Source organism: Setaria italica, chromosome II, assembly GCF_000263155.2.
Source record: "Setaria italica strain Yugu1 chromosome II, Setaria_italica_v2.0, whole genome shotgun sequence".
NCBI lineage: Eukaryota > Viridiplantae > Streptophyta > Magnoliopsida > Poales > Poaceae > Setaria > Setaria italica.
This window is the reverse complement of record NC_028451.1, coordinates 31,183,101-31,194,523: the sequence shown is the minus strand read 5'-3', so window position 1 is coordinate 31,194,523 and position 11,423 is coordinate 31,183,101. Positions and strand designations below refer to the sequence as shown.

The window sequence follows — 11,423 nt, the reverse complement described above, 5'->3', positions numbered from 1 at the left end:
AGAATGTCATAATGCATTTACCAAACGAGAAATCGCCCGGCCCTGATGGATTCATAGGAATCTTCTAAAAAAATGTTGGCTGATCATCCAAGCTGATTTAATGGCGGCCCTCTAGGCCTTCCACTCACTTAGAACCCAGCGCCTAGAGCTGATCAATGAGGCCAACGTGGTCCTGGTCCCAAAAACAAGTGACGCCGCCCGCATCACAGACTTCCGACCTATCAGTCTCATAAACAGTTTGGCTAAAATCATCACAAAAATTCTCGCGGATAGGCTGGCCCCGAGACTTAATGAGTTGGTGTCTGGTTGCCAAAATGCTTTTATTAAAAAGAGATGCGTCCATGATAACTTTGTCTATGTGCAAAACATGATTAAGGCACTGCATAAAGCCAAACAACCGTCGTTCTTCATAAAGCTTGATATATCCAAAGCATTCGACTCAGTATGTTGGGTGTTCCTCCTAGAGATGTTGCAAGCACTGGGTTTTGGCACTGGGTTTTGGCCAATGATAGAGAGACTGGATTGCCACCTTACTGGCCACTTCTTCATCCAAAATTCTTCTCAACGGCATCCCTGGAAAAAGATTTAAACACGCACGGGGTTTACGACAAGGCGACCCCCTCTCGCCAATGCTCTTTGTTCTTGCTATAGAGCCACTTCATAGACTAATTGAGTTGGCCACTAGCACAAGTCTGTTGCATCCGGTCCTCCTGCGGGCTGCCTTGTTACGGTGCTCCTTATACGCGGATGATGCGGCCATATTCGCCAACCCGGAACGAACGGAGCTGCACCACATCAACCAAATTCTAACCCTGTTTGGAAATTGTTTCGGACTAAAAGTGAACTTGACCAAGATAGAGATCTTCCCAATAAGATGTGATGGCACAACGCTCACAGAGGCATTAGTGGACTTCCCAGGTAAAATTGAAAAATTCCCCGGCAAATACCTGGGCCTCCCCTTACACACACGCAAACTCCAACAAGTGGATATCCAGCCTCTGCTTGATAAGATTGGAGGACGCCTCCATGGTTGGAAAGGTAAACTTTTATCAATGGCTGGTAGGGAGACGTTGGTCAAGAGTGTATTGACAGCGCAACCAATTTATCACCTAACAGTTTTTCCAATGCAAAAATAGCTGCTGAAACAAATTGACAAATTGCGGAGAAGCTTCCTGTGGAAAGGAGAGGAACCGGAGAAAGTTAGTGACGGGCATTGCCTTGTCAACTGGCTGACGGTCTGTACACCAAAAGACCTCGGGGGTTTGGGTATATTGGACCTGGAGCGGTTTGCGCGAGCTTTGAGACTGAGATGGCATTGGTTCAAATGGAAGTATGCTGATAGACCATGGGCATGTGATAGCGCCGATAGAGACCTCTTCAACGCCTCAACAATCATCACGGTCGGGAAAGGAGACAAGGCCAGCTTTTGGCAGTCCAACTAGGTCAATGGACAGTCTCCTAAAAACATAGTTCCCTCTCTGTACCGCAAAGCAAAAAGGAAAAATATCACAGTGCACAAAGCCACCGAGAACAACAATTGGATAAAACATATCTTTCCTATCCACACAACGGATAAACTTCAGGAATACTTATCGCTACGGGACGAGATAAGGCTAGTAGCTCGTGACGTAGACTCGGAAGATGAGATTAAGTGGAAATGGATACAGGATGGCCAGTACACTACACAGAGTGCTTACCAGATACAATTTTTTTACGGGATGGTACAAGAAACTCACTTCCACGCAAATTTGGAAAGCGCGAGCGGAGCCTAAGTGCAGAATCTTCGCGTGGATCCTCCTTCAACACAAAATCCTCACAGCCAAACAACCTAGCAAAACGAGGTTGGCCACATGAACCCCTATGCAAGCTCTGCAATTCTTGCCCGGAAACGCCCACACACCTCTGCCTGGAATGCCCATTCACCCATACAGTATGGACCCAATTGATAGCTTGGCTAGGCAGGTAGGATTTACAAGCACCATCATCGCACTCCATCCACAACTGGTGGAAACAACTGCGACGGAACTTCAATAAGAAACAGAAACCCGCTTTCAATGGACTCATTCCATATTTTTGGTGGAATATTTAGAAGAAACGCAATAGAAGAATTTTCTAGCACGTACCAAAGGAAGTGGCTTCGTTGATTAAAAATGATGCTCAATACTACCAAGCTGCGACAATCGGGGAGGGACCTTTGGCTAGTTCTGCGCCTTCTAGCCCAACTTAGTTGTGCTAGGCTGACTCTTCCCCAACCCCCTCTTGTTTTGTTCCTGTTTTCTTTTCTCTTTGCTAATAAAATTTACGACAAATCTCTCTTGCCGTTCCATTCAAAATATAGTATAGAAATTGAAGACTTGTCAAGGTAATTCTGCCTCAAACTTAACATGGTAATTCAAGAACTTTCATCGTTGATGCACATGCAACAGAAATTGCAAGGATGCTGTAGACAATTTGTCGACACTACCGGTTAGGTCAGAAGGAGTCAGGACCGGCCTCCACCTCCAGTCCAATTGGCCGGGTCTTGTTACACGTCGCCTGCTCGGCTGCTCCCATTGAGATAGTCACGCTCGTGCTGGACAGAATTAGCAGTAAAAGAAAGCAAGCATCGCACGCACAGGTCATCAGTGACAGCTGACAAAATGTTGCAAGGACCAACATTCCTTTAGGTCACAACAACAACGTTTAAGCGTAGGTGACTGATGCTTTTACACCTTTCTTTGCTCTGACGGCAACATTAAAATTCCTTTTAACAATGACTGCGTGCAAAGGACACGATGACAGGGTAATTCTCCATCCAGTCATCTCATCTCGACGACGTATAACCTAGCTAGGCCCCAGAACCATGAACGCATGGCGTACCATGCCCCTTCTGTTTCTAAAACACGTGCACGCACACGACACCCTCAAAACACTGCCACTGTTGGAAAATTCTATTCTACTCCCTCCGTGACGAAACCGGTGAGACTGAGACGACCCTACATGTATGGCGACAGCAAACCTTCTTCGTGACGAAAGCCTGTCGTGTTCTATCTTTGGACTGAAGCGCCAGCGCCTTAGTTCTGCTGCACGACTCCGTTTACTTCAACTGGAACAGGTATAGGCGGCTCTTGGATGCTTGGCGTGTGGCATTTGGCGGAAGCACAGCACTCAGATATGTCGATGCCGGCGACCTCCATCGCGTTACGGACCCACTGCGGAACATCTCCCTTTGGGAACTGCACAACACGGTTTAGGCAGTAAAGTAAGATGCGTCAAATATGAAAGAACACAATAGGTTAGATTTTAGTTTCTGGATATAGAGAGGAGGTAGCCTGTAATCTGGCCTATCGTTCAATTCAACCATATAACATAAAAGCAAGACAAACCTGCGCCCTCAAGAATCCCCGCACGAATCTACAAGAGGACACAAAAATCATGTTATTTCCCTATATGCAAATTTCTACCCACGATTCAGAAAATTGGGTTTGATTGCAGAACATACTCTGGAAATCGTCCTTCAAGAATTGACGTGTGGAGATCTCTACTCAACTGCAATTGACAAGTAAACAATCAGGGGCAGTGGTTAAAAGTTCAAAGGAAAAATAACTTGGCAAAATAAAGAATTAGCATACCCGCATCATAAATGATAAGTTGTGATATGACAGGAGTTGAGAGCCCATAGCATCTTTTGTGACAAGGCAATGCAAGTAAGCACGTGTATACTTTTTGCAGACCTGGCAAGATGACCAATTTGACCATGTTACACAACACTAACAAAAAAGATTGACAGACAGATAAATTCACCACTTTGTTCCTGGTGCTTTCAAGCCTTACCATGCATGAACAGGTAGGATCAATTGGTCGTTCATCAGTTGCCATTGCATTTTGTTTCAACTTCAGGAGACCCTATGGAGAAAAGGAGATACATAAGAAAAGTTGGCTTTGTACTGAAGCCAGAGAAAGGGGCAAACAAAAAAAAAACTTCTCAGAATATGTGGCTACCTGTAAAAAGGATAAAAATGACCAAAAAAAAATCAAACAGGTTCTTCTGTGATGTGATTCAATGGGAACACACTCTAGTTCGAATTGAATAGATTAGTCAAGTGGATATACCTCAGGAACAAGTGCAGTCCCAAAGCGAGCTGTCCGTGTTGGATAAACACAGTCATACATGTCTGCACCCAAAGCACTGCATACTACAATATCAAGTGGATAGCCAACACCCTGCATATTAGCAAAGCAGTGAAGTTAACCAAAGAAGAAAGTATATGTACGTGCCACATGATTGAAACTAGATAAAATCTTATGCAGGCAGAACATAATATTTGAATTAACATGGCCACTTCAACAAGACAATAAATTCAAACTTATGGCATATACCATAACATATCGTGGTTTATTTTCAGGCAATCCAGCAGTGCACTGGGCAACGACACGCCAAAATGAGTCCTTATCTTCACCACCAGCAAGACCACCAATTGCAAATCTAGCAACAAAACATAAAAATATGAGACAAATAACTAATAGAACATACCGATATACGCAATTACAACAACAACAATAACAACAACATAGCCTTTCAGTCCCAAGCAAGTTGGGGTAGGCTAGAGTTGAAACCCAACAAGAGTCACAAATCAGGGTTCGGGCACATGAATTGCTGTTTTCCAAGCACTCCTATCCAGGGCTAAATCTTTAGGTATATTCCATCCCTTCAAATCTCCTTTTATTGCCTCTTCCCATGTCAATTTTGGTCTTCCTCTACCTCTCTTCACATTACTGTCACGCCTTAGGGTTCCACTACGCACCGGTGCCTCCGAAGGCCTTCGTTGGACATGTCCAAACCATCTCAGCCGGTGTTGGACAAGCTTTTCTTCAATTGGTGCTACCCCTAACCTATCACGTATATCCTCATTCCGGACTCGATCCCTTCTCGTATGACCACAAATCCAACACAATATACGCATTTCCGCAACACTTATCTGCTGGACATGTCGTCTTTTTGTAGACCAACATTCTACACCATACATTATTGCGGGTCTAATCGCCGTCCAATAAAACTTGCCTTTTAGCTTCAATGGTACCCTCTTGTCATATAAAATTCCTAATGCTTGGCGCCACTTCATCTACCCCGCTTTGATTCTATGACTAACATTCTCATCAATATCCCCATCTCGTTGTAGCATTGATCCCAAATATTGAAATGTATGCTTCCTGGGCACTACTTGGCTTTCCAAACTAACATCTCCCTCCTCATGTGTAGTAGTGCTAAAGTCACATCTCATATATTCAGTTTTAGTTCTGCTAAGTCTAAAACCTTTTGACTCTAGGGTCTCCCGCCACAACTCCAGTTTCCTATTTACTCCTGCTCGACTTTCATCAACTAGCACTACATCATCCGCGAAGAGCATACACCAAGGGATATCCCCTTGAATGTCCCTTGTTACCTCATCCATCACCAAGGAAAATAGATAAGGGCTCAAAGCAGATCCTTGATGCGGTCCTATTCTAATCAAAAGTCATCTGTGTTGCCATCACTTGTTCGGACTCTAGTTACAACATTGTTGTACATGTCCTTAATAAGTCCAACGTACTTCGTTGGGACTTTATGTTTGTCCAAAGCCCACCACATAACATTCTTTGGTATTTTGTCATACGCCTTCTCCAAGTCAATGAAAACCATGTGTAGGTCCTTCTTCTTCTCCCTATACCGCTCCATAACTTGTCTTATTAAGAAAATAATTTCCATGGTTGACCTTCCAGGCATGAAACCAAATTGGTTCATAGAGACCCATGTTATCCTTCTCAAACGATGCTCAATAACTCTCTCCCATAGCTTCATAGTATGGTTTATCAACTTAATTTCTCGGTAATTAGTACAACTTTGAATATCTCCCTTATTCTTGTATATTGGTACCAGTATACTTTTCCTCCACTCTTCCGGCATCTTGTTCGACCGAAAAATATGGTTGAACAACTTGGTTAGCCATACTATGGCTATATCCCCAAGGCATCTCTACACCTTAATTGGGATACCATCCGGGCCCATCACCTTACCACTTTTCATCCTTTTCAACGCCTCTGTGAACTGATATACGCAATTAAAGCAAATAATACATTTAAAACAGAGACAATTTTGAAAGTATGCCATAGGTGCTGGAGATAAAAGTAAAGCCAAAATCATTGAAATAAATTGTGTTTGTCAAACTCAGCAATTCCATGAAATTCTAGTCCGTGACATACCCAGGAAGATTCCGCTCAACCAAGCCCCTTACGCAGATATCTCTAGAATTAGGGGGGAAATATAGCACAGTCAGTTACCAATCTAATTTATGACCTGAAGAAACAAGGATACATGTAGTGGATATAATAAGGTAGATGAACTCACCTAAGAACTGGATCCAATCCTCCTTGCACAATCCCAAATAAGTTCTGGACATCAGGTTTCTTGTGAGCTACAATTGAACATTGAACAGAACACACACCCATAAAGCATTGTTGTCATTAGATAATACATCACTATCAGTTTCAAATGTTCTTTTGGTTAATGCTCACATATATAGAGCCAGTAAGTGAAATGATACAAGTTCTAACTAGACTCTCACTTAATGACAGATAACTCGGTAGTTCTGTCAGCCAGATTAATAATCATACCAGCTATGCACCTGTCAATCCAGCGAAGGGTGCGGTACATAGCTTCTTCTATCCTTGGGCCAGTAATTGTGGTCTTCACAACATCATCAAGAGCCATGATTATATCAGCTCCAATATTGTTCTGCATTCATTTTCAACAACTATGGGTGGGAATTGGCAGTTGGCACACATACATAACTAGGATTTTGTGATAGGACAAATCTAATTATTTGACAACTTAAAGCTGCCAAGAGAATGCCACACCTGAATATGGATAGATTCCTCAGGTGTCAAGAGCATGGGCTTCCCATCAACAGGTGACTGCAGATTTGGCATGAAAGAGCAATAAAATCAGAGAAGGTATAAAAAGAAAATTTTACCAACACCAATAAAATTTACCAAGACAATCAAATTAGCAAATGCATGAACAACTCCCTTCTACAAATAAGGCAAAAAGATGGCATCAAAATTCAATATTATATCTCAAGCTACTTCAACTAAAAATGCATCCCACCAACCATGCAGAAAGGAGAATATATTTCCTGATTATCCTATGATAACAATATGAAATTTGTTTGTCTACAAATAAAAGGTATGGTGGTCGATTAAAACTGAGATATGTCCTCATACAAGATTCAATTCGATGATATATGTCCTCATACACCTGATTGATCAATTTTACTAATATTGCAATAGAGCACTAAGAAACATAATTTAATCTGACTTTAATAAAGAACAAGAGCATCACACAACAAGTGGTTACAAAAACTCTACCTGAAATGTAACTCCTTCCTCAGTAATATCAGCCAAATGCAGCAATGAAACCTAAATGAAAATTTCCAAGTCATTAGCAAAACAGAAGCAGAACAACAATGCAGAAGGGACCAAACACTCAAACATGGGTGCTCATAGTACGTATGAAACTGGAAAGATGAATGTTGATGCTTTTGTATGGAAATGGGCTTCAACAAGTGTTGTACGTTCCGTCTTTCTAGTATTACATATGAAGAAAGCATCAAACTAAGGAGCCAATGGTTTAGTTCTGCATGTTAATATGGTCTACCACAACATTTAATGTGTTAAAAAAACAAATATTTGGACCAACCATTTGGAAACCGCCTGAGTCAGTCAGCAATGCCCTTTTCCAATTCATAAATTTGTGAAGGCCACCCAATTCATCAATTAGTCGAGAACCTGGACGGAGTTCAAGATGGTAGGTGTTTCCAAGTATAATCTGGCAACCTATATCCTCTAGTTGGTCAGTAGTCAAGCCCTTTATTGTACCTAAATAAAAAGAAAGACAAAACCATTGTGAGATACCAGAAATGCGCACATGATTCCATAAAGCTCAAGCACAACCAAAATCTCTTAACCATATTGAACTATTTGAATGAGAAGACACTTTGGGAGCTATGATGATTCAAAGGTTGGAAGAGAAGAGGACAAGAAAAGGCTGAAAACTGCACCTGAAAAAAATTTGAAGTACAGTTAATCTTCATTAACTGGGGATAGTAAATCATGGCTGAAGCCTTTATTCTTTCAAGTACAGAAATACATAAGAGTTATTGCAACAAAAAAAATAAGGATACTACGATGTTTATCATCATGGGGACACTCATATTTCAAGATATTATCCAGTCCCCAGGTCCAACATATGGTGCGGAAAACTTCTGGTTGAACTTAGCAGTAAAAGGTCTATAAAGCCTGACTATTTATTTCAGATCTTACAAAGCACATGTGTATCACATAATCATACAATACAAGGGAAAATGGCAGACCGAACTTGCATATGAAAAAGACAGAGAACAAACCTTGAGTTCCAACAGGCATAAAAAGTGGTGTTTGGCAAGTAAAGTGAGGAAGAGTTAAACGAGCGGCCCGGGCACGATTGAATCTTCCTAGTATCTGCAAGAACAAAACAGAAATACTTCCACATTAGATTCCATGGACACATTTAAATTTAATTCTCTATTTGAGCTCTATTGTTTCAAATTTTATTGATAATTCACATTCCAGAATTATAAGGGCATAGCTCAACAAGTTCAATAAATCAACCCACAAAATTTTATCCACCAAAGATGGTGATCTATACAGGAGTTCAAAGATGAGCTACTGAGCTAACAGTGACGCCAGCACATCTGTACCATGCCACAATGACAGCATGTGCCATGTGGCCCACTTATCTTAACTTTTTCCTGCTCAACCTTTTACTTTCACGAGGGCCTGTCTGGATAGTAAGCGCTAAACTTTAGCACAGAGCACAGTGCTAAAGATTAGCACTCTCAAATGGAGTGCTAAAGTTTAGCACTTTGGGCTGTTTGGATACTATGCTAAAGTTTAGCACCTTTGGTGGGAAATGACAACATTGCCTCTCATTTACGCCTCTTAAATTGCAGCGAAGGAGAGAGGGGGGGCAATGGTGGGAAAAAGTGGAGAGGGGGACCACTTTTAGCACTATTAGCACCCTTTAGCACCCCTTGGATGTGCTAATGAAAAAGGATGTGCTAAACTTTAGCACACCACTTTTAGCATACCTGTTTGGATACCCAAATGCTAAAAGGGTGCTACAAGTGGGGTGCTAAAGTTTAGCAACCGGTATCAAACAGGGCCTAACTTCAGTGAATAATAATACAGAACTGAGGTGTAGGAATACTGAAAGATTCTACCTTTAAGTTATTCCCATTGCACAGTACGTGCACTATATAACGAGGAAAAGACAATTTCCACCTGTAGCCTGTAGGCTGTAGGTCGGAAATACACGTGCCTAGCTTAAGACAGCATTGCGTTGGTCAACTCCCACTATTTGGACTAGTCAGTGCCCCGTGCAAAATCTTGCAAGAGAACAATATAGATTATAACTGCAAATCTGTAGGTTCAGATATTCGACCCAACCGCTTATCAACAAACAAAGGTTATCCGCTTTTCACACCACAAACATCAGACGAACTTCGACAGGCAGTTTCAGGGAAGCCCGCAAGGCCGCAACAACGGGAACACCCATGTTCGCTTCCCATCCCCGCGAATCGAATACACACAAATACACATAAGAAGAGAACTAAGTAGTTCTGCAATCAAAAAGTAAGGGAAGGCAAAGCATCGACTCACCTCGAACCGAAGCGCCATGGGGGAAAGAAAGCTTCAACCACAAAATCGGAACCCGGATTGATGCGCCGCCACCAAAAGAGCACAAATCCGCGACAAACTGGAGAGCCAACCCGAGAAACAGCAAATCGAATTTGAAGGCTGAAGCAAAAAAGGGCGGAAAAACAGCATGAAGGAAGCTCCTCCTTATTACCAACAAGAAGAAATCAAACACGAAGTACGGACGAGTAGATCTCCGCTCCGTGCCGGTCCAGATGGGTGGCGGCGGGGCCAACGACGGAGGCGAGGACGCCCGACGCCGGAGAGGAGGGAGCTAGGTGGAGTTGCAGTTGTTGCGGCGGTTTACGGGGACCGGAGGTGAAGAGCCGGCCCGCAGCGCAGGGTTTAGGGTTCAGGACAGGGAGTGGTGCGCGCCTACTTTTGACTCGGTGTGTGGCACGAGGGCGCCCCGGGGGGCACGAAAATTTTGTGTTTTTATTTTTTTTTCTACAAATGTTTTTCACAAACGGATACAATGGAAATAACTTCTAAAAATGATCCTTTTGCCTATTTGGTTTCGTGTTTAATTGCATGGCACATTATCGTGCCTCCCGCATAGTAGTATGGAAGTCCAACCACATTTTAGTTGTGGTAGAAGAGTCCATAACTCAAATTTGAGTCCGATTGGACTGAAGGATTTGTACAGATGATTCAAACCCCTTTGCCTCTGTATTAGTACGAACATCTTTGAGAAATGGTGGCGACAAAATTGGGAAAGTTTCGATTATATTATATTCGCGGGTGAAACAATCGTGCATGATATGATTGGATTCACCCTTCTAGAAAGGAAATAACCTGGACTACCTTATCATAAAAATAAAAATAAAAACTGGACTAAGCATATTAAAGGAACTAGTGTTTGGGCCTAGCTTTGCTGGGCTTTCTGACTGGGCCTAATCTGGATATTTCAAGGCCGAGCCTCTTTTTTCAGGTCCGGAAAGACGTGTCCTCTCATCATCCAAGGATGCAGAAATGGTCTAAAACCATGCGGTGCAGTTCAGTTCTAACGGCAAGAAACTGCCATTGCAATTTCTTTGCATCCTCCGCCGCCGCGACATGGCCACAGACAAACCAAGCTTTTTGTCGGAAAACGACAAATGAGGATCTTCCTTGGCAGTGGCACCGCGACACCGAAAGAGGCCAAACGCAAGGATGGAGTACATTCAGAGAGACGGAGACAAGCCAACCACCTGCTAAAAATCCAATCCAACGGGTGCGTTTAGCCGTAACAGCAGCTACTGACAAAGCGACGGTGCCTACGAAGACCTCCTCCCTGAGGCACCACCGTTCGTCCGTCGTCGTCGTCAACGAAGAAGAACCAGCCAACAGGCAACAGCCATGCCAAATCACGGCTCGCCGTAGGTGAAAGGTGACGCGCGTGTGCCGCCGGCCGGCCGGCCAGATCCCGGCACGGCCGGCGGGTGGCGACCGCCCGGCAGCCAGCCGTTCTGATACGTCGCCGTCCAGAACGAGTGGCTAGCGCGCGCACGGGCAGCCAGCGCCGATCGAGCTCCCGCCGCCGTGGCCCCACGGGGGCACATGCCAGGACGACGCCAGTGTGAAAAGCGCCCATGACCGGACGAGCCAGTGACGCTGCGACAGTGAAGGAGTGACCCGGTGACTGGCCATTCCGTTTTCCAGCCAAGCCAGTGTACGCACGATCTGACGGCCAG

General features: G+C 43.6%; 1 protein-coding gene across 2 annotated transcripts; it reads right to left on the bottom strand.

The window, feature by feature from the left end:
• Nucleotides 1-2,625: 2,625 nt before the first annotated feature.
• LOC101765742 (queuine tRNA-ribosyltransferase catalytic subunit 1) lies at nucleotides 2,626-10,112 on the bottom strand. Of its 2 annotated transcripts, none has more exons than XM_004956806.3 (16): nucleotides 9,905-10,112; nucleotides 9,715-9,811; nucleotides 8,421-8,514; nucleotides 7,715-7,893; nucleotides 7,384-7,434; nucleotides 6,874-6,930; nucleotides 6,631-6,751; nucleotides 6,365-6,431; nucleotides 6,220-6,261; nucleotides 4,360-4,465; nucleotides 4,093-4,203; nucleotides 3,814-3,885; nucleotides 3,612-3,713; nucleotides 3,482-3,528; nucleotides 3,366-3,393; nucleotides 2,626-3,215 (listed from the first exon to the last, which is right to left on the bottom strand). In XM_004956806.3, the coding sequence occupies exons 2-16, from the start codon at nucleotides 9,730-9,732 to the stop codon at nucleotides 3,054-3,056; spliced, it is 1,257 nt and encodes a 418-aa protein (XP_004956863.1). In that variant the 5' UTR covers nucleotides 9,733-9,811; nucleotides 9,905-10,112; the 3' UTR covers nucleotides 2,626-3,053. The 2 variants fall into 2 exon arrangements, with proteins under 2 accessions (XP_004956863.1, XP_014660142.1); XM_014804656.2 differs by having other exon boundaries at nucleotides 9,715-9,852; nucleotides 9,937-10,112.
• Nucleotides 10,113-11,423: the final 1,311 nt, after the last annotated feature.

What these genes read in the sequence shown, in the direction of transcription:
- LOC101765742 (XM_004956806.3), bottom strand. An exon ending in ATCCTACCTGTTCATGCATG is followed by an intron (nt 3,714 to 3,813) that starts GTAAGGCTTGAA and finishes TCATCTTGCCAG; the next exon opens with GTCTGCAAAAAGTATACACG. An exon ending in GGGGATTCTTGAGGGCGCAG is followed by an intron (nt 3,216 to 3,365) that starts GTTTGTCTTGCT and finishes CGTGTTGTGCAG; the next exon opens with TTCCCAAAGGGAGATGTTCC.